Genomic DNA, 24,050 nt, shown 5'->3' with positions numbered 1-24,050 from the left:
ATTAGAAGGCCAGGAAGTGTAGAGAGGAAAATGAGTATAATATCCCCAAGGGTGGAAGAGGACTATATCTGTCAGATTTGCAGCACTCTGTATCCCTGGGAAATACATTTTATACCTGATCACATAGTACATAAAAATTAGTGAGTGCATGCTAAGCCGCTTCAGTCATGTCCAACTCTTTGGACTGTAGCCCTTGAGGGACTCTGTCCCTGCGATTCTCCAGGCAAGAATACTGGAGTGGGTTGTTATGCCCTACTCCCGGGGATCTTCCCAACCCAGGGATCCAACCCACATCTCCTGCATTGAAGGTGGATTCTTTACAACTGAGCCACCAGGTAACGCCATATAAAAATTAGACAGGATCCTAAATGTACTTTTTACCTTTTGGTAAGCCCAAATATCTAACTTTGAATTTAATTATGTATTAATTTCTGATTTCTATGTGTTTTAACTAATTCCATTTTAAAAATGCAGTGTATGTGAAAGTGTGAAGTCGCATGTGTGCTCAGTTGTGTCCAACTCTTAGCAACCCCATGGACTGCAGCCTACCAGGCTTCTCTGTCCATGGGATTTTCCAGGCAAGAGTACTGGAGTGGGTTGCCATTTCCTTCTCCAGGGGATTTTCCTCACCCAGGGATTTAACCCAGTTCTCGGATTGAACCCAGGTCTCCGATCTAACCCGGGTCTCCCACATTACAGGCAGATGCTTTACCCTCTAAGATACCAGGGAAGCAGCATATGTGGGTTTTCCACAAATTACCTAAATAGTTTAGAAAGAAATATGAGATTGTGGGAAAGTATGCATCTCGGAATTTGGAAAACCTGAGAGCAAATCTATCCTTTGACTCCTCTTAGGTGTTCTTTATTTCTTCTCAGCTGTGTGGCCTGGGAAAATTAACCTCTTTGAAAAATGACGATTATAAAAGAGTCCTAACGAAACTCAGTTGAACCATAGGAAAAGATGCTCAATATCATCTTTCCGTAGAGAATTGTGAAATAAGAAAACATTGAAAAATCACTACATACCTGTTAGAATGAATAAAATCCAGAAAACTGACACCACCAAATGCTGTTGAGGGTGTACAACAACAGGAACTCTCATTCATTGCTCGTGGCGAACTCCACTGGTACAACTAATTTGGAAGACATTTTGGCAGTTTCTAGCAAGACTAAACATACTCTTGTATGATGTAACAATTGAATGTACCTCTGTTTATCCAAATGTGTTGAAACTTATATCCATACAAAAATCTGCGCATGAATGTTTGTAGCAGCTTTATTCATAATTGACAAAACTTGGAAGCAACCAAGATGTCTTTCAGTAGATGAATGGATCAACAAACTGTGGTACATTCAGATAATGGGATATTATTCAGCACTTGAAAGAAATGACCCATCAAGCCATAAAAAGATTTGGAAGAAACATAAATGTATATTACTAGGTGAAAAAAGCCAATATGAAAAGGCTACATACTTAGTATAGTATGAATCCAATTATATGACATCTGAAAAAGAGAAAACTGTAGACAAAAAAGATTAGCCGTTGCCAGGGTTTGGAGGAGAGGGAGGCATTAACAGGTAGAGCACAGAGGACTTTTTGGGCAGTGCAATTATTCTGTATTTGCTATAATGGTGAACTACATGTCATTATATATTTGACAAAACCTATAGAAAATACAATCCTAATATAAATTATGGGTGTTCACTGATAATTATGTATCATTGCAGGCTCATTAAAAATAACAAGTGTATCAATCTGGTGGGGGATGCTGGTAAAGGAGGAGGCTTGACATGCATGATGGCAGGGGGTATATGGGAACTCTGAACTTTCCATTTAGTTTTACTGTAAATCTAAAACTGCTATAGAAATAAAGTCTATTAGACTCCATGGAAAATTATTGCATCTAAAATAATGAAATAATATTAAGCTATATCGGCTATGTTCCTTTTGTTGAATTCTCAAAACAACTTAAAAGCATTGTTGAGTCAACTTAGAGACAAGAAAACTGAGTCAGAAAATTAATTTATAATTTATACAATTAATATTTTCTTTGCACATATTATGTGCCAAGTATTGTATTAAGCATGGAGATACTATAATGAATCAATGTGGATGTGATATTCCAGGGAAGTGAGATGTGGAATAAGGTGCTGGTCTTTGAGCAGGACTTCTTTTACACACTGGAGCATCAGAAGAGCAGGAAAGTTAGAGTGTGCAAGAAACAGTAGAGATAAGCCAGGTCAAAGGAAATGGGAAGAGAGATGGAATTAGTCTTGTTTCTGAGATGAGTATGGGCAAGCTGACACACTGCTGTTGGTCCAAAACATCTTTTTGTGTGATGGCCTTAATGAGATGACTGATATGCTCCAGGGGTTGGGAAGAGGGTGATTGCTTGCTAAATGGATTGGCATGGGGGTCTCCTAAACTTTTTCACTTTGCAACATCTTACTCTAGAGAGAAACTTCCAGAGGCTTTGTCCACTGTGAAATAGTTGCACCCTGGTTTAGTTATAGGACAATCTGTCATATCATGTTCCACCCACTTCCAATAAAATATACTGATAAGTGGATTTTCTTAGCACTTAGTTAAACATACAGTATTTGATAGGGCCTGCTTTGTAAAGCCTTATAAGATTTGGCTCCTCACTTGCTCTTCATTGGGTTTCCCTCATAGCTCAGTTGTTTAAGAATTTGCCTTTAATGCAGGAGCCCCCAGTTCAATTCCTGGGTCAGGAAGATCCCCTGGAGAAGGAATAGGCTACCTGCTCCAGGATTCTTGGGCTTCCCTTGTGGTTCAGCTGGTAAAGAATCCACCTGCAATGGGGGAGACCTGAGTTCCATCCCTGGGTTGGGAAGATCTCCTGGAGAAGGGAAAGGCTACCCACTCCAGTATTCTGGCCTGGAGAATTCCATCGAATATATAGTCCATGGGGTTGCAAACAGTAGGACATGACTGAGCGCCTTTCACTTTCATTTGCTCTTCATTTTTACCTTGTTCAACTAATTCCCTCACCTACTACATGTGACTTCAATCATATTGATAGCTGTTGTCCTCTTCCTGATACACTCTAGTGTCATATTGATCTCAGGGTTTTTACTGCTGTGTCCTTGGCTTGAAATGCTCTTCTTTCAGATTTTCAAATGGCTAGACTCCTTCTCGTCTTTTAAGTTCTAGTGCATGTTTCATCTCCTCAGAAAAGGTTTCCAGACATATTAGTCAATTTTGTCTTCTCTTATCTTGCAAGTACCTTGATATTTCATTCAATGTCTTATTGCACTAGTTTATGTTTTTATACGATTGATCAGCATCAGAAGTAATGGGTTCTGTTCATTTAGGCATTTATTATTGGTTTCTTCTCCTATACCATAAACTTCATGATTCAGGAATTATATTAGGTGCTCAATAAAATGTTGGATGAATGCATAATCACTTGATATGTGTTAGTTTCTTCATCTATACTCTAAAGTAAGCTATTGTTTTTTCTTTTATAATTATAATGGTTGTAATTTTGATAGTTCTTAGAACAGAATGAGATAAAGAATGAGATAATGTATATATAAGTGCCTAATTCAGTTATTAGCACATGGTAGGCAATTAGATAATAACTTTTTTTCATTCTTCTATCAATAAATCTCACTAAAACAATGCACTTGAAATTAATTATTTGGTATAATTCAAATTGGAATATTGTAATCATATATTGTAATTAAATATAATATATTTAAATTATATCTTGGTATTATATATTATATAGTATGTAATCATTTTATATATTATTTATCATATGTGATATAAGATGTGGTATAATATATATAACATATCATTTTATTATATAATTGTGTTGATGTTATTATATTAAAATATCTCTTATGAGACATAAGTGTTCTCAAAGAATATGCCTTCTTAGTGTCTCAACCTATGCTAATCACAATGAGAAAAAAAATAAAATTGACTGTTTTAAATTAATGTGGAATTTTCTCTCTTTACCAACTTATTACCAAAGTTATAATTTTTGTAATAGTTCCATGATTAACTGACACTTCCTACCTTCATGTTCACTGTTTCCAGGAGGAACCCTATGTTCTGTTTAAAAAGTCTGACAAACCTCTTTATGGAAATGATCGATTTGAGGGCTATTGCATTGACCTCCTCAGAGAGCTATCTACAATCCTTGGCTTTACATATGAAATTAGACTTGTGGAGGATGGAAAATATGGAGCCCAGGATGATGCCAATGGACAATGGAATGGAATGGTCCGTGAACTAATTGATCATGTAAGTCCCTTTTCTCATTATTACTACCTTTGGAAGATGTTTATTAGATTTACCTTTTTTTGATGGTCAAGGGTTAATAAAGTCAAAGAACAGTGATGTATTTACTTTTTCAATAATGTTATTCAAAGTATATATTATTTTTGTCAAGCATAAAGAATATAAGGGATGAATATAATTCTATTAGAGACATGTGTCTATCTTAAATTAACTAGTAGTTAGTGGTTTAATATCTTGAAGTTTTGGTCTTGATTTATAAGATGGAATTCAGTTTTTTAATAATAAATTTCTTTTTCACTTTCATAATACTAGCTTTCTAATCAATGGAGAGAATAGGTGGTACAAATTCTAAATTTCATGATAAAAATTTTCTGTACTAGGATAAGATATTTATTGTCTTTAAAGATGAAAGATATCTGTACAAAAAAATCTAGAATCAAATACTATATAAAAATAAAGCAAGAATATTAAGCATATTAGAGCAGAATGACAGATATTTTATTTATTTATTTATTTTTAATTTGTTTATTTTAACTGGAGGCTAATTACTTAACAATATTGTAGTGGTTTTTGACATACATTGACATGAATCAGCCATGAGTGTACATGTGTTCCCCATTCTGAGCCCCCCTAGATATTTTATTTTTTAAGAAATAATTCAGGCATTTATTCTTGGTCAGGAAAACATTATTTCATAATTTGTCAGTTGGCAGTGTTAATTCATCTATTTGAAAAAACTTTTTTAAACATCATAACATAATATTTGACTATGTGTTTTGTAACATTTAAGCATATTTACATTTTCCTTAATATTAAGGCACATAATTATTGTAAAGAATTCTGCAAAGTTATTTAAATAATTTTCTTTTAAAAAACATTGTGAGTTGTATCCTAAATAAAAATTCTTACTGGAAGTAGCAAATATAGGCAATTTTCAAAACATTTTGAAGATACTTTGCCATTAATTACAAAGTTCATCATCAAGAAAAAGAATAAAGGAGATCTATCTAGCTATCTACCTATCTCTGTCAAGAAAGGGATATTAGACAATGGTTAGGAACAGATTACCATTTTAAAATTTCTTCAACATGAAGTCAATGAAAGTTGCTCAGTCGTGTCCAACTCTTTGCAACCCCATAGACTATACAATCCACAGAATTCTCCAGGCCAGAATAATGGTATGGGTAGCCTTTCCCTTCTGCAGAGGATCTTCCCAGGTCTCCTGCATTGCAGGCAGATTCTTTACCAGCTGAGCGACAAGGAAACCCCAATTTTCTTCAAAATGTCAGTATATTTCTTTTAATGACTTGGAATTTACTCTGTAAGTTCCTGAACTCCTAGACTTGATCAATTATTTCTCACACATTCTCTTTATATGGGACATTTATGTTTTAACTTTGTAAAATACATTGAAAGATGATGAACATATACATGATTTGGGATCAAATATAAAACCTTAAACTGTATGTTCAGTTCAGTTCAGTCACTCAGTTGTGTCCGACTCTTTGCAACCCCATGAATTGCAGCACGCCAGGCCTCCCTGTCCATCACCAATTCCTGGGTTTACCCAAACTCATGTCCATCGAGTTGGTGATGCCATCCAGCCATCTCATCCTCTGTCATCCCCTTCTCCTCCTCCCCCCAATCCCTCCCAGCATCGGGGTCTTTTCTAATGAGTCAGTTCTTCACATGATTGGCCAAAGTATTGGAGTTTCAGCTTCAGCATCAGTCCTTCCAATGAACACCCAGGACTGATCTTCTTTAAGATGGACTGGTTGAATCTCCTTGCAGTCCCAGGGAGTCTCAAGAGTCTTCTCCAGCACCACAGTTCAAAAGCATCAATTCTTCAGCACTCAGCTTTCTTTAAAGTCCAACTCTCACATCCGTACATGACCACTGGAAAAACCATAGCCTTGACTAGACGGACCTTTGTTGGCAAAGTAATGTCTCTGCTTTTGAATATGCTATCTAGGTTGGTCATAACTTTCCTTCCGTTAGTTTATATTAATATAACAATAACTTTCATAAACCTAACTCAAGGTGGTTTAAGTAATTTACTGGTTTGCATCTCTGTGAAGTCTAGAGGTAGTGTGGCTAGATTTAGAATATTAATAGTTCATTTCTCTTATCTTTTGCCTCAATTTAGTTCTCACTTCCTTATATTTGTCTTACTCTTAGACATGTGCTTCTCAATAGGTGACAACAACAATTGCTACCAGCAGTTCTAGATTAACCATCTAGGTAGAAATAGAACACCCATAAGGTATAATTTTATCAAAAACTCCAAATTCAGTTTTATTTGCCTGACCTATGTGTGTGTGGGTAGTCACTCAGTCATGTCCAGTTGTTTACACCTGTTTGGAAGGGTCCTCAGTCTGGGGGATTCTCCAGGCAAGACTACTGGAGTGGGTTGCCATTTCCTTTTCCAGGGGATCTTCCCAACCCAGGGATCAAACCCACATCTCCTGTGTCTCCTGCATTGCAGACAGATTCTTTACCTGCTGAACTATTGGGGAAGCCCCTTCCTGACCTTTGTGAGTGCTAAGTCACTTCAGTTCTGCCCAACTCTCTGTGACCCCATGGACTGTAGCCCACCAGGCTCCTCTGTCCATGGGATTTCCCAGGCAAGAGATACTGGAGTGAGTTGCCATTTCATAAACTAAATTCTGTGCCAGTTATCCAATTCAGAGGGAAATGGTATTCTCATTGATTATTCTAGGAATATACTCACAAGAAACTAGGAGGTAGGGTCAATACCTTAATTAATTATTAATTAATTAATTTTTGGCTGCATCAGGGCTGCATCTGCATCCCTCATGCAGCATGAGGGATCTTCGTAGTTTCCCCTGGGGTTTGTGGGACCTTAGTTCCCTGACAAAGGATCAAACCCACTTTCATTGCATTGGAAGGTGGATTCTCAACCACTGGACCACCAGTGAAGATTAAAACTATATAGAGTTGGGAAACTGGGTTTTTAGAGGAAAATTAGGTTGCTTATACTTGAAGAAAGTGGACTGGATGCTATACAGACCAATACGATGAATATTTGCTATAGAGTTATATGAATAACTAACTTATGGGAGACTTTTATTTTAGTCAAAACACAAAAATGTTATATCACTAATGCCTTTATGCCAAACCAATCCCTTTATGCTTTATATTTGTCATGTGTGCTTAATTAATGTTCTTTTATTTAAGTTTTTTGAGATTCAAAATTGATTAGAAGTTTTATGTTTCTAGAATTTATTTTTTCTTGATTTTGTACCTACATGTTTCTTTAAGAGAACTATAAAGTAGAAAATGAAGGTTAGGTTATATGAATAGAGCTATGGCATAAAAGATAACAATACACCAAATGAAGGGATAGTAAGGAAGGTTTTATTATTTGATATTTATTTCTCAAAAAGTATTTTTGGTATTGAGCTGAGACTATTGATGAAGCTTTTAAGTTACTTAATCATTTTATCCTCAGTGTCATACCTGTCACTTCACTTTCTATTTTTTTCTGTGCTAAAGTACTATCCTATTTCAATATACCCTTTCTTGATACTTTCCTCATGACACATACTGTTGGCTTAGCCTTAGTTTTTAATGTTTAGCATATGTCACATTAAACTAGAATGATGACTGTAGTCAGTGTATTTTTCCTTGTACCACCTCAACTTAGTTTGCATGTTCATGAATATGCTAATTTCAATGTAAAGTAGTAACTGAACTACTAATCAACACCCTGAACTTCTCCCACTCCTTACTTTTCTTAGATAAAATTATCCTCTTTCAGAGCTTGATTACCATTCTCATTCTGAAATTTCTCCATTCTGTATCTTCAGCCCTGAGCTTTCAACCCATATATCTAACTACCTCTGGTATATTTTCCATGTGAATGTCTCATAAGCACCTCAAAGGAAGCATGTTCCAGGCTGAAGGTATTATTCATTTCTTCTGAATCTGTTCCTTCTAAAGAGTTTCATATATCAATATGTGGCATGAACAGTTCAGTAGTTTTCCCAAGCCAAAAATTTAGTATCATGTTTGCAATGTATATTAAGTGTGCTGCTTAAATGATTCTGAAAGCTACCCACTTCTCTCCAGCTCCATTGTTACATGGATTAAGAGCCCCATATGAGAATTGTTTCCTTCTAATCTGGTGAAAGTGTCTTTAGTCGCTCAGTTGTGTCTGACTCTTTGCTACCCCATGGACTGTATAGCCTCCCAGGGTCCTCTGTCCATGGAATTCTCCAGGTAAGAATACTAGAGTGGATAGCCATCCTCTTCTCCAGGGTATCTTCCTGACCTAGGGATCAAGCCCAGGTCTCCTGCATTGCAGGCAAATGCTTTACCATCTAAGCCACCAGGGAAGCTCTCTAATCTGGTATCTATTCATATCTTCAACTAGAGTCTTGTTTAAGAAAGAGAAATCTGATCATGCCTCTCCTTTGCACACAATCTCTCAGTAGTTTTCACTGTCTGAAGGATATAGGACCAATTATATAATATATTTACAAGCCCTAGTCCCTTGGACTGCAAGGAGATCCAACCAGTCCATCCTAAAGGAGATCAGTCCTGGGTGTTCACTGGTAGGACTGATGTTGAAGCTGAAACTCCAATACTTTGGCTACCTGATGCGAAGAGCTGACTCATTTGAAAAGACCCTGATGCTGGGAAAGATTGAGGGCAGGAGGAGAAGGGGACGACAGAGGATGAGATGGATGGATGGCATCACCGACTCAATGGACATGGGTTTAGGTGGACTCTGGGAGTTGGTGATGGACAGGGAGGCCTGGTGTGCTGCAGTTCATGGGCTCGCAAAGAGTCGGACACAACTGAGCAACTGAACTGCATTAATTATTGCTTATCTCTTGTGGAAATCTTTTTGACCCTTCAGACAGACTCTCAGACCTTCTCCACCCTGCTTTCTGTATTGGGAGGTTGTTCTACATAAAATAAATCAACAGAGCTTCCCAACCAAAGGTCCAAGTCAGAGAGGAGAGTAAGGTTAGGGTATTTATTTTGCTCCTTGTTCCATTCTCTGAGATAGTGTCTTAGATTGGCTTGTGTCCTCACATTGTATGCCAGTTTCTTGCAATCATGTCTGCTCTACACAAATCTCTGTTCTGCTCTCAGTTCCAGTTTATACCCTACATAGTTGTGTTTATTCTGATCTTAGGGGTGGTTACAGCTTAGCTGCTAATGGCTTTGGGTTCTTACACCATTCCTTAAAATTCCCTTTACCAGTAGTTCTCAAAGTATATTCCATAGACCCGCAGAATCAGTATCACTTTCAAACGTGTTGAAAATTCACATTTTCAGGTCCCACTCTAGACCTACCTGATCTGAAACTGTGGTGAAATCTGGCACTCTCTATTTTGACAAGCCTCCCTGATGATATTCTGATGTTCTCTGAAGTTTGAGAATCTGTTAGTCCTTTTGTAAATAAATCCTGCTCATGTATCCTCATATGAGTGTGCACCTATTTTCTGTTGAAACTCTAACTGACACACCTTTGTATATTTTCATCTGCTCTGCTCTCTCCACCCACATGTGGGCTTTTTTCATTCTTGTTCTCCTTTGCCTCCAGTCTAGTTTTCTGTCTCCAGAACTCTCCTCAACCCCCATCTAGCTCACCTGATCCAAACTACTTTTGCTTCAGGAACACTTCACCAGTGAGGCTTCCTCACTTGACCCCAGCAATTCCACCTGCAATGAGTTTCCACATAATTCTTATTGTATAACACCATTACATTTTAATTATCAACTTAATATCTATACTATTTACTTGCATGTAATTTGTATAGTGTTCTTGTCTGGGAAATCCCGTGGACAGAGAAGCCCTGTGGGCTGCAGTCCCTGGGGTCTCAAAAGACTCAGACACAGCTTAGAGATTTAACAATAACAAAGCTGTACATTAGTTTTAATATCAATTGGGGCTATATGAGTTGCAAGTGTACGAACCTTGGCTAAATAGAGCTTATACAAACACTTTTTTTAAAGCCCCTGCATTACAACAAACATCCAACAGTGATTTTCACTTCACTTCCAGGGGCTTAAAGCAGGCCATTGCATACATTGGTCTCTCTTTCACTGCCTTGTTATCTCTTGGCTTTACTCTCTTTATTGATTTTATTCTTAAACACTTTCTTTATACATGGTGACAAAAAGGTGGCTCAAGTTGGTGCTAGGCCAGTAGTTCTCAACTCGGGGCAATTTCTTTTTTTTTCCAGGAGACATTTGACAATGTTGGGGGACATATTTATTGTCACAATTTAAGGAGGCGGGAGGGCTGTTGCTGCTGTCACTAAGGGGTAGAGGCTAGAAATACTAGCCTCTGAATAATGTACTTAGGCCTTCAGAACAAAATGTTACTTGCTCCAAATACCAGTAGTATTGAAGCTGAGAAATCTAGGTTTGCCTATTTCTTAGAGTCCTCCTTCTAAGAAGAGAGTGATCTCCTTTAGCCAAAGTTTCGGCAAAACCTATTTTTAGTTTGTTGGGGTGAGGGGGGAGAGGTGTCACTGGGCCAACTAGGACCATGTCCCCATCTGTGAACTAAGCCATAAGGCTGGGACTGCAGAGGTGGTTAGTGGAATGTCCCCACCTGGATCATATGTCCACATCTAAAATTGTGGGCTAGAGTCAGCCGCATCTGAATTATGGTACTTATCATTTGTATGTGAACTTGGGGGGCAGAAGCAAGTGATATTTATCTTATACGGGATATGCGCCAATCCAGTTTTGTAGACTTTCTTGAATTTATGGTCGAGTAGAGGGGGCATAACCAAAAAGAGGCTGTATTTATTCAGGTGTTGTGATGGAGAAATGTAATTACAAATAATATCTTCCTCCAACCCAGAAAATGTCTCCACAAAGATAGAAGAAAAAGAAAATAATATTATGGAAAAACATTAAACTGGAATGTGATGTGCACTGTAGGCAATTTGCTAAGAGATAGCAAAGACAGAAAAAAAATCAGCCTTTTATATAGCCAAGCAGACGCAACCCATTATAGTACATATGTGTTCTGAAGAGAAACAACTAGTCCTCAAGAAGTCTTGAAAGTACTACTCATCACACATAGTTCATATTAAATTTGTTTAGTAACTGGAGGAAAAGGGGATGACAGAGGATGAGATGGTTGGATGGCATCACCGACTTGATGGACATGAGTTTGAGCAAGCTCTGGGAGTTGGTGATGGACAGGGAAGCCTGGCGTGCTGCAGTTCATGGGATCGCAAAGAGTCAGAAATGTCTGAGTGATTGAACTAAACTGGGCTAACCATCTGTGTTAGATAATTGGCTTTATACTGCCCAATATACTGTAGAAGAACAAGCTTCTCATACCTTTATGACAGCAGGTAGTTTTTAGGCACTCATCCACAGAAATTTCCACAGAAATTTGGAGTTAGGATGCACTCCTCCTGGGTGATTCTATTCCTTTTTTTAACATTTTTATTATTGGAATATAATTGTTTTACAATGTTGTGTTATTTTCTGCTGTACAACAAAGTGAATCAAATATGTATATATATATACTTATATCCCTTCCTTTTTGAGCCTCTCTCCCACCCCTGGTGATTCCATTTCAAATAGTTACTTCAAAGGTCCTTAAAAAAGGCATCCTCCAGTGGGAAACCTGGCAAGAGGCTTACCTGACTTGTAAAGATTAATGCAGTCTATGGAGTTCCAAGGGCTTCCTTGGTGGCTCAGACGGTAGAGAATCTGCTTGCAATGCCAGAGACTTGGGTTCAATCCCTGGGTTGGAAAGATCCCTGGAGGAGGACACGGCAACACACCAGTATTCTTGCCTGGAGAATCCCATGGACAGAGAAACCTGGCGGGCTACAGTCCATAGGGTTGCAAAGAGTCGGACACGACTGAGTGACTAAGCACAGCAACAGCATGGTTTGGATCTCTGGGTGGGGAAGCTTCTCTGGAGAAGGAACTGGAAACCCACTCCAGTATTCTTGCCTGGAGAACTCCATGGACATAGGAACCTGGCAGGCTACAGTCCATGGGGTTGCAAAGAGCTGGAAGCAACTGAATGACAAACACACACATGGAGTTGCAAAGAACTGGACACAACTCAGCACTGAAAAGCAACAAAGGTTAATAGACTGATTGACTAACTTTCACTTTTTCATAAATGCTAAAAAGAGAGAGAGACCAGACTTAAGATTATAAGTTTTCTTAAATAAATGTTCTAAGAAAAGGGGAAGGGTCTCTGATAATTTTCAGTAGAGAGGATTGAGTCTCTTATGTTTAATTTTAATTTGCCCTAACAGTTGGAAGTCTATTTTGGTAATAACTGCTTTTACCCACTTCTTTTCTCTCATTTATTCTTGAGAGGATCCTCAATGTATAGGGTTTGATATGATCTCTAAATTTATTTTAATATAACTAGGGACCATTCTTGGTGGTGCAATATGAAGACAACCTCAGAAAGTTATTAGGAGAGAGTGGCTCCCTGAAGCCTTGTTAGTCTTTGGAAAATGATAAGCTTTTTCCCTTAACACACCTTCCTCCCCCATCATTTCCAAAACAGGACTGCACAGAAAGTGTCCTAGTAAGTACTTGGTGAGACAGATGTTGGTTCAGGTCCTAATTTTTTCACTATATATGCGTTGGTCCCATTGCTTCAAACTCTCTAAGCCTTAGTCTTCTCAAAAAGAAAATAGTTATAATATCATATTAATAATTATGAATTATATACACACATATGTTTTCTAATGCAGTATATGACAAATAATAGATAATCAAGAAACAGAGATATAAGTTTGAACTAATAAATTCAAAGTTCGTCTCTTCTTATTCTGTTTTTATTATAGTTATGAGTATTACTTTTGAAGACTAAAAAGCATAACATTTAGGCACTATATAATGAGAAAGATGTAGGGATTATAGCTGCTATTGATATTAGTGTTATATTAAATCATAGTAAAATTAGTGTTAAGTTTTAATGTAAAATTTATTCATTGGAACCTTCAATGTTCCAATATCTCAGTGCTTTCCTACCTAAATGATCCATGTCTTGTGAATGGTAGTTTTATATTAGAATTAATTAAACATAGGGAAGAATTGATAGGAAATCAAATCCAATGTTAGATTACTAATAGGTAGGATAAAGGGGAGAAATGTTTAGCAAAGCAGGGACACCTAATTCTTTTGAAAATTTCTATTTAATATTATTTTTAAAACAAATAAATCATTATTGGAAAAGTCAAAATGTTTTTGGATCTTCTTATATTTATTGTATAATTTGGTATTGTGTCAAATTTGAGTTAAATGTATGACTGAATGTTAAAAGGTTTATCTTCCTTGCTTTAATCCTTTAAACAGACATTTCTCAAATATATATTTTTAAAAGAAAAATTTTCCAGAGTCATATTATTTGAATGTTTCATGGAATATATTAATAGTAGATACTATTGCAGAGAAAATGAAGTAAAATCTATGCAGTTTTTCATTAACATAGATGACCTACTCTTTTTAGTATTTTAATGCTAAGAGGAATATTCATCAAGTTAGCCATCATCTGAGTTTTTATGATAATTGTTGGGCCATTCTATTTGAAATGTTCTGGGCAGCTATAAAAACTGAAAATTTTGCGAGGCACCAAACTGATTAAAATCTACATCAGGACACGATTTTACTGTATCAGTTCATTGCTTCCGTAAATCCTCTGGTATTGAGGTACATTCATGGTAGTATTCATGTGCTTCAAATATACTGAAAACAAATAGGAGACACAAATAATAGGATGAGAGAAAGTGTTTCGTATTCAAGAATGAAAGAATGACATAAATAGTCCATAGTGTGCCGCAACAAATGTTACGCTCAAACACCTTTCTCCTTAGAGAATATGCAATGTATTTTCCAAATTCTTTTCTTCTTATATTATCTTCCAAGGGCCCCAGTGAGAGTGTCTGTTCAAGCTCCAAGGAACAAAATAAACAGTGACACATTTTCCTCAGGAAATTAAAGCATCACAGCTTTTTGTATAATATTTTATGAAATATTTGATCAAGTTTTTCATTATTAAAATCAAGCTTAGCTATTGAACCTGGCAGTAGAGATGAGTACACAGAAACTTGGTGATGCAACTATTGTAATAAGTTGAGCATACATTTACTTGTAGCTCTAGGCTATGAATTTCTTATGGCTGATAACTCATTTGCGGGCTCATGAGACAGCTGTTGTATGTTATTCATAAATCCAGCTAGAGTTATTCATAAGTTTGAAGGGAAACATCTAAGCTACAATAAACTAGCAGCACATATTATTATGGGACTCTTTAAAGGAGGTAAGGGCAGTTGCATTACTTTCCAATCTTGGATGATGTTTGCCTTAGCAGTGGGAATCTAGGAAGATGTGCTGGTAAATATCCATACATAAGCTAATAAAGCAGGATGTCAAGTCTCTTTTTGTGCAGGCTAAAAATAGGCCTCAGATCTGTCCCTATCTTCCAGTTTTACACTCGCCAACTTAGTTCAGACACTTGCCACCTTACTATGTCTTTATTATGTACTCCCTGCCTCTTCTTTAGGAATGTACCTACACATTATAGTCATATTCTTCTTTAATCACTAGTGTTTTCTCAAAGCCGGGTCACTCAAAGTACTGCAGAGATACTGATAGATTGTAGTATAAACTTTCAAATACACATATAAGTGAAAGTCGCTCAGTAGTCCAACTAAGAGTCGGACTCTTTGTGACCCCATGGACTATATAGTCCATGGAATTCTCCAGGCCAGAATACTGGAGTGGGTAGCCTTTTACTTCTCCAAGGGATCTTCCCAACCCAGGGGTTGAATCAAGGTCTCCTGCATTGCAGGCAGATTCTTTACCAGCTGGGCCACTGGGGAAACTCAGGAATACTGGATTAGGTAGCCTATCCCTTCTACAGAGGATCTTCCTAACCCAGGAATCAAACCAGGGTCTCCTGCATTGCAGGCAGATTCTTTACCAGTGAGCTACCAGGGAATCCCAACATGTTAAATACACATGTTGACATCTAATTTATTTCTCACTGTCCCCTGACACCTGGTGATTCATGCAGTCCTTAAGCTCTTTCACCTTGTTCCCTGTTTAAAGTTTGCCTACAGGGTTCCATGTTGGAACTCGGATCACCAAGGCTTTTCCTGATCATTTCACACTTCTAAAGAGCCCACCGAAATTTTAAAATCAAACATAACTTGAAAGCATTTGACAGATTAAGAAAAGAATGAGAAAAAATAGGTTATAGTTTATAAAACAAGTATTACAAAGTGGGTAGTCTTTTAGGACCTAATTCCCTCTTCTTTTACATAATTTTTATAGCCAGTGATGTAATGGTTCCCAGCTGCCTGACTGCTTCCCTGCATGCTGGCTCAACAACACAGTTGGTGTTTAACACTATCAAGGCTTTTATACTTCATAAATTAGCCTGAGAGGACTTCACTGTACTTTGCCTTGCCTTCTGATTGCTCTTTTATTATATACCAGGGAGGAAGTCAAACATTTGTTTATCAAGGAACTTAAAAAGTCTCCAGGTATTATCACAGAAATGGGAAGCCTAAGTCAAAAGCCAGTTTCTACTAAATGGGAATTAACTTGTACCATAGCTTTTGAATTTTGATAGCATGATGCCTCAAGTTTGCATTCTACTGGAAGCATTCTGGTATTTCAGTTTTAAAAAGTTAGGCAAGGGTAATATTGTTATTGTTATTATTTTTTTAATTTGAGGAAAATCACTAAAACATAGAACTGTAAATTTATTTATAATTTCCCATGACACAAAGTGGCAACTGTTAACATGTTTGTTGACTTTGTTTTAAGTTTATTTTAGCATAAAGGTTATAAAACATAACAGATAGTACTGAAGTCCCTGTTGTTGTTCAATCACTAAGTTGTATCTGACTTTTTATAACCCCGTGAACTGCAGCTTTCCAAGATCCCCATCCTTCTCTATCTCCCTGACTTTGCTCAAACTCATGTCCATTGAGTCGGTGGATGCCATCCAACCATCTCATCCTTTGTCATCCCCTTCTCCTCCGGCCTTCAATCTTTCCCAGCATCAGGGTCTCTTCCAATGAGTCAGTTCTTTGCATGAGGTGGCCAAAGTATTGGAGATTCAGCTTTAGCATCAGTCCTTCCCATGAATATTCAGAGCTGGTTTCCTTTAGGATGGACTGGTTTGATTCCTTGCAGTCCAAGGGACTCTCAAGAGTCTTCTACAACACCACAGTTCAAAAGCATCAATTCTTTGACGCTCAACTTTCTTTACAGTCCAACTCTCACATCCATACATGACTACTGGGAAAAAATAGCTTTGACTAGACAGACCTTTGTCAACAAAGTAATGTCTCTGCTTTTTAATGTGCTGTCTAGTTTGGTCATAACTTTCCTTCCGAGGAGTAAGCATCTTTTAATTTCATGGCTGTAGTCACCATCTGCAGTGATTTTGTAGCCCAAAAGTATAAAGTCAGCCACTGTTTCTACTGTTTTTCCATCTATTTTCCATGAAGTAATGCGACCGGATGCCATGATCTTAGTTTTCTGAATGTTGAGCTTTAAGCCAACTTTTTTACTCTCCTCTTTCACTTTCATCAAGAGGGTCTTTAGTTCTTTGCTTTCTGCCATAAGAGTGGTGTCATCTGCCTATTTGAGGTTATTGATATTTCTCCCGTCAGTCTTGATTCCATCTTGTGCTTCTTCCAGCCCAGCATTTCTCATGATATACTCTTCATATAAGTTAAATAAGCAGGGTGACAATATACAGCCTTGATGTACTCCTTTCCCTATTTGGAACCAGCCTGTTGTTCCATGTCCTGTTCTAACTGTTGCTTCTTGACTTGTATACAGATTCCTCAGGAGGTAGGTAAGGTGATTTTCTTCACTTTTTGCCATTAAAGTAATATCATCTGCATATTTGAAGTTGTTGATATTTCCCCCACAAATCTTGATTCCAGCTTGTGAGTCATCCAGCCCTGCATTTTGTGTGATCTACTCTGGGCTTCCCTGGTAGCTCAGACGGTAAAGAATCTGCCCAGAGTTTGGGAGACCTGGATTGGATCCCTGTGTTGGGAAGATCCCCTGGGGAAGGGCTTAGGAACCCACTCCAGTATTCTTACCTGGAGAATCCCATGGACAGAGTAGCCTGGTGGGCTACAGTCAATGGAGTCACAAAGAGTTGGACAGGACTGAGCAACTAACACACACACACAGACTCTTCATATACTCACCATAAAATTTGTCAATTTAGTAATTTCCAAATCAATTACAAAAATATAATTACATTTCCCTCATTCCTCCCTACATGCAGTTATTCTTGTTTGATATTCTTTCAGGTCATTATGTATAAATTTTAAATAGTTTTAATATTTGATACTAGGAACATACCATTTTTATTTAACCAGTCCCTGTGGAGAGAGATTCAAGTTATTTCCAGTGCTATGCTGTGAAAATGGATGCTGTCAGAAGAGCCATGTCTTGTCTTGTTGTCTTGTCTTCTGGAACACCTATGCAAGAGCTGCTCTAAAAGATACACTAAGAAAGGAATTGTCAAAGTTTACCTATATTTTCCATTTCATTAGATACTGAAAATACTATTCTCCAAATTGTTTTACCAATTTGCATTTCTACCAGTAGTTTATGAGTTTCTGTTTCTCTGCAAAATCACTAACTTGAGATTCACACTATTTGAATTTGATCAGTCAGGGCTTCCCTGGTGGCTCAGATGATAAAGAAAAGTGAAAGTGAAAGTGGCTCAGTCATGTCCTACTCTTTGTGACCCCATGGACTGTAGTCCATGGAATTCTCCAGGCCAGAATACTGGAGTGGGTAGCTTTCCCCTTCTCCAGGGGGTATTCCCAACCCAGGGATTGAATCCATTGCAGGTGGATTCTTTACCAGCTGAGCCACAAGGGAAGCCCAGATGATGAAGAATCTGCCTGTAATGCGGAAGACCCAGGTTCAATCCCTGGGTCAGGAAGATCCCTTGGCGCAGGAAATGACAGCCTAATAACTCTAAGAATATTAGAGTTAATATATTCTTGTCTAGAGAATTTCATGAACAGAGGAGCTTGGTGGATTCCAGTCCATGGGATCGCAAAGAGTTGGACACAACTAAGGGACTAAAACACACAGTCAGGAGATAAGGCATCCCATTGCTTTAACTTGTAATTCCTTTATTAGCAGTCTCTTCCCCCACTCCTTCCATGTTGATTGACTTTTTAGTTAGTTTCTCCTCCTCTGATTTTCCCACTTACTTCCTTCACCTTTCCTTTTTGATATATGGTATTTGTTATACTTTTTGTATACTAATAATGCAAATATTTTTCCTGGTTAGGATATTGTCTTTTAATTTGTTTAAAGTATGTGTATGTGTTTGTGTTTGTGTGAATTTTGGAATAGACTGTTTAAAGTTTGAGTTTGTTGATTTACTTATTTTTTCCCAGAGTTATGATGTTTTCCTTTCTTTGTTGGAGAAATCCTTCCTTAGGAACTCATTAAGATATTCTATTATTTAAGAGTCTTAACATTTTTGTTTTTCATATTTAGTTCTTTTACCACATGCAGTTTGTTCAGTAAGTCCACCAGTGCGGACTTAAGTCCACACTGGTTGGACTTATACTTAAGTAAAAGTCTGAATTCTTTCCACTCTCTTCATGAAGATATACAACCAAATAGTCTAAGTCAGGCATCAGTTCAGTTCCATCGCTCAGTCGTGTCCGACTCTTTGCGACCCCATGAATCGTAGCACTCCAGGCCTCCCTGTCCGCCACCAACTCCCGGATTTCACCCGGACTCATGTCCATCGAGTCAGTGATGCCATCCAGCCATCTCATCCTCTGTCAGACATATTAGTTAATAATTTTCCTTTGGAAAAAAAAAAAAAAGCAGTGTAAAAAATTGATTTTTACTTTAAATGGGAAATCTTCTGTTAACTCAGACATTAGAGCTGAGTACTTGGAAGAGTGCATGACATGTTAAGAAGGACTAATGTAGTTCTCTGTAACTGAACTATTTTCTCAGTGATTAAAACAGCAAGTTGTTGAAAGTGGAAATGTACCGTTAAGTAGTTCAGAGACAAACTATTGAGAAAGTTACTTCAAAATCAGGAGATCATAGATTAGTACAATTCTGATTTATACTGTATAATAGATTACTATTCACAAGAAATTATCCCATAGTTGATACTTACTTAATAGCAACTGCTTATTGAATATCTCTCCTGGGAAAGAGTGTTAACTACAGCATTATAATATCTTTTAAATATAATGGTTCTATTTTATCTTTTCTGTTTACTTTTGCAGTAACATTGACATTATCTTTAGAAATATTTGTGTTTTTTAAACATAAATTTAAAAACAAATTAAAAATTTTGATGTATTCTCAAGATTTTTAAAATTTCCCTAATTATTTACCTAATAATGAACTCCTGGTAATTTACTATTTGGTTGTAATATTATAGTAAAAACCAGTCGTAAGGATTATTTTATTTTGTAACTATATATTATTGAATAAATATCCCCCATTTATTACTACTTTCTTTACTACTTATTACTACTTTCTTCAAACAAGATTGTTGAACTTATAATACTTAAAATTTGGTAAAATGAATATTTTAGGTATAAATATTATCAGAAAAAAATACCGTAAGACATAATTAGAAACTTTAGAAGTAAAAAGCTAAATCGGGATTATAGAGGTTCCTATAGATGTATGGAGACTTCTATACACTCCTATATATAATTTTGCCTCTGACAAAACAGTGCATAGCTAATCAGTCTCACACTGCCAGGCATTGAAACTTTTCTTTGACATAGTCAGGAAAAGCTTCTTAAAAAAGAAAGAAAACTTTTGTAAAAAGCTTCTTAAATGAATAGGAGAAAACAGATTAGAATGAAGAAAGTTTGAAATTGAGGATGTGATGATGACTCAAACAAGTAAGTACTATATAAAAATGAAAGTAGAACAATAAGGGCAAAGGTATTCTGGGAGAAAATTGCCCACAGGAACAAATCAAAAATCTAGAATTATTTGAATTCAATAATAAGGAGTTTATATTTGACTCAGAGAGTGAATTTTCAGTGACACTGTTGAAGCAGTAGACTGAAAACTTCATTTGTCTGTGGTATAAGGTGTTAGTTAATCATAAGCACTGACTTGCATCTATGATAAGAAAAGCAGAATAAATGTAACTGAAACAGATATAAAATTATTTTATATTAGGGTATAGTTTATTAACAATGTGTTTGTTTCAGGTGTACAGCAAAGTGATTCAGTTACAGATATACATGTATCTATAATTTTTCAAATTCTTTTCCTATTTAGGTTATTACAGAGTATTGAGCAGAGTACCATCTGCTATACAGTAGGTCCCTGTTGGTTCTCTGTTTTAAATAAATATGACTTTTTTAAGGTGACCTTTTCTTTAGAACATAAAACAAATCTAAACAATAACAAAGTTCTAAACAAAAATTAAAATAATTTAAAAAATACAACCATAGAATGAATTTTCTTAATAGAATAAATACCATTTTTTTAACTGTGCCTGGATTTTCCTTCCACAGGAGTTATGTGGAATTGCTTTTCAAAGTAAACTTGAATAGTGAAAATAATGCAATGGCCAAAAAATTATATTCTTCAGTATATCCCTAAGTGAAAGTGTTAGTCTCTCACTCATGTCTGACTCTTTGCCCTAAATAAAAATATAATTCAGTACTAGTAACTCAGCATTTTTCAGTCTGTCCTAATTTTAGCCACTGAAGACTAAAGATAAGTATGAATCCTAGGTGACATAGGCACATAAATACATTTTATATACTTCAGGTAATGCAATAATAGAGATATTTGCAAGATATTTGGGAAAATTGAGGGGTATATATCTAATCCTACCTGGAAGGAAAAGGATCAAGGAAGTTTTTAAGCTTAAATTGTGAGAAAATGACAGATGCTTTTTCCAATATACTATATTTAGCACTGCAGTTAATTTAATTTTAGAATGTAGTTCTACCTAAAAGATGTTAGTTTATATAACATCACACATGACTAAAAGAATGAACTTGGTCAGGTTCATTTAAGTGCATTGAAAAACAATTCAATTTAAGATAACTCTGATTAAGAATACTTTTGAAGACAGGATTAACAAAAGATTTCTATATCTCTTTGCCAGATGGGTTTATTTTTATTAATTAAGAACAGTCTATTGAGAATGCATTTATTTGTTAGTGTGTAATTACACTAACATTAACCAATGTTGTTTTATGCTAAAGCGTGTGTCTTCACCCATAGAATTTCCTAGTCATTTTTAATTATACTTAAGGTTTTCTGGTTCCTCAAGGGCATTCAGTTTGCTAAAGTCATTGAAGAGAAAAGTTTATTTTTCACATATTTAATTAGGATGATATTTCGGATCAAATTTTTAAAATCAAGATTCAAGTTGGATTTTGGAATATCAAAGATATTGTATATGGGATGTATTCAAGTACAAATGTATAATATATACTTCTTTATGTGTCAATTGTTTAGTATTAGACAATATAAAATATTTAGTCCTTGTATTTTCTTCTCTTTAGAAATGATTATCTTTGATACCTTATGATGCACTATACTTTTTTCTTTCACCTGAGATTAATTTTTTTAAGCAACATTTAGATTCCAAATATTCTCTCTGATGTCACTTTCTGTTATTCAATAGATATATCTTCAGGCTTTTCTCTCTGTTTACAATATATGCTTTGGGATAATCTGTATCTCTAGGACTTAACACAGTGCCTAAGACACAATAGATTTTTAATGTTGTTGTTCAGTCGCTCATTTATGACTCTTTGTGACCCCATGGACTGCAGCACACCAGGCTTCCCTGTCCTTCGCCAGATTCTTAATGAGGCTTTCTTAAATAAATTAACCCTATTTTCCCATCCATGTCAGTTTGACCAACTCCACCTATAAAACTACTTATAAATAGGGATATGCCTCAAATTAATTTCCCCAACACTCATATTCTGGCTGTCAACTTGCATACCTTGTTTCCACCATGCAGGTGTCAGTGCCTTCACTGAGGCAGGAATGATTTCATCTTCCTCTTGGTACCTCCCATAACACCCAACACACAGAGTAGAGATGGTTAAACAATATTCATAGAATAGATGGATGGGTATAAATGGTCCATCTTGCCTCTACTCCTCTGTACACTGCTGCTGCTGCTAAGTCGCTTCAGTCGTGTCCGACTCTGTGTGACCCCATAGACGGCAACCCACCAGGCTCCGCCGTCCCTGGGATTCTCCAGGCAAGAACACTGCAGTGGGCTGCCATTTCCTTCTCCACCTCTGTACACTAGCAAAGTGTAATAAACTTCACATCATACCTGTGATTTTATTCTAAGCCATAGCTCTCCTATCATCACAGATTCCTTCTGAAAAAGAAAAAAAAATTGGGGTAAGATTGTCGAACTTATGAGAAATTAAAAATGGAGAAATTAGTCACAGCTATAGAATAATAGATAAAAGCATTCTGAAATACTTTGTATCCCAAATGGAGGCACATAGGAATGTCAGTTTTAAATGTTTCTCTAGCAAATATTGTCAGATATATCAGATAATACAAGATGAAATAATAGGAGGGCATGTGTTATGATAAGAACCTTAGAAAAAGTAAGTAGCTTCTTGATTAGATGGATAAGTAATTAAGACACAATGATAATCTCTCAAGACAATTTCATTTTTATCATCTAAATTTGCTCCCTTTTTCTTTTTTTCTTGATTTATTTTGGATTGAATGGATTTTCTTTGGTCTCAATCCTTTCTTCCTCTATTAGTCTAAAGTTATAACCTTTATTTACTTTTTATTATTTTAGTGACAATTTTAGCAAGCATGCTTAACAAGCTGCCAATATCAAAACCATGCAAGGGCCTTAGAAAGCTTAAACTCTGGCATGGTCTTTATTTTAGTTGACCCACTGAGTATGAGTGTGCTAGGGCATGTTGCTTTTATACAAAAGGCTCACATCTGATCTTTCATTTCGCATTTTGTTTGAGACCCAGGCCTTATCTTTAAAGTTGGGCTTCTTAGCTTTGGAGTCTACCTAAGAGCTAGACTATGAGGATGATAGAGTTGGCAGTGTACTCAGCAAATGCCAGCTCAAAATCTCTGACTTCGTATTTCCTTCATTTTAGTTTCAGAATTAAAACTATTCTTCTGATCATTTAATCCTTCTGGAAATGCCACTGGCGGGATATCTCTACAAACACTTAATCCCTTTCATTGTATATTGGATTTCAGTATTGTCAATTTTATTTCTTTGGGAAATGACATTTTCCCGACCCCATTCCCACATGAGAAAACATCAAAATTAAATACATAATATTTAATTAAATAAAACCATAGGAGTTATAAAAAAAAGAGAGCAATGTTGTTAATATCGTTGAGAATAAATATATTCAACAAGAAGCCCAAAGGACTTTTGTTTCATTTATTCACTGAAGGACTGCTGCTTTTTCCTCTGCTGTGTGCCAGTCACTATCCGTGTCACAGAGATAGACTTGTGTGGCAGTGTGTCACGCTCCTCCCTTTAGAATATGTAATGTGGTACAGAAACTAGATATGAATATACAATTACCACAAGTGACTGATTAAAGAATCACATGTCATGATGCACCCAGGAGGGCTGGGGAGTAAATCCAGCACAAAGAGAGAATATCTAAGATTGGAAGCATGCTAAAGGTGTGTGGTGAGATGGCATTGTGAATGCGTCATGAAAGATCTAACATGATCAGAGTTGTGAATCAGAAAATGTGTT

At 36.5% G+C, this 24,050-nt stretch overlaps 1 protein-coding gene across 13 annotated transcripts in view; it reads left to right on the top strand.

Moving 5' to 3' along the window:
* GRIK2 (glutamate ionotropic receptor kainate type subunit 2) overlaps positions 1 to 24,050 on the top strand; it is a 753,908-nt gene that overhangs the window by 525,101 nt on the left and 204,757 nt on the right. For 12 of the 13 annotated variants that reach the window (XM_055535376.1, XM_055535384.1, XM_055535379.1 and 9 more), the window contains one exon: positions 4,070 to 4,276. In XM_055535376.1, the coding sequence (XP_055391351.1) occupies positions 4,070 to 4,276 (207 nt within the window). Of the gene's footprint in view, positions 1 to 4,069; positions 4,277 to 23,427; positions 23,565 to 24,050 lie in introns of those variants that run through there. The other variant, XM_055535385.1, reaches the window with a different exon arrangement.

The sequence above is a fragment of the Bubalus kerabau genome, chromosome 9 (genome assembly GCF_029407905.1).
Source record: "Bubalus kerabau isolate K-KA32 ecotype Philippines breed swamp buffalo chromosome 9, PCC_UOA_SB_1v2, whole genome shotgun sequence".
In the NCBI taxonomy this organism is placed as follows: domain Eukaryota; kingdom Metazoa; phylum Chordata; class Mammalia; order Artiodactyla; family Bovidae; genus Bubalus; species Bubalus kerabau.
Note: the sequence above shows the minus strand (reverse complement) of the source record. Positions and strands in the feature narration are given on the sequence as shown.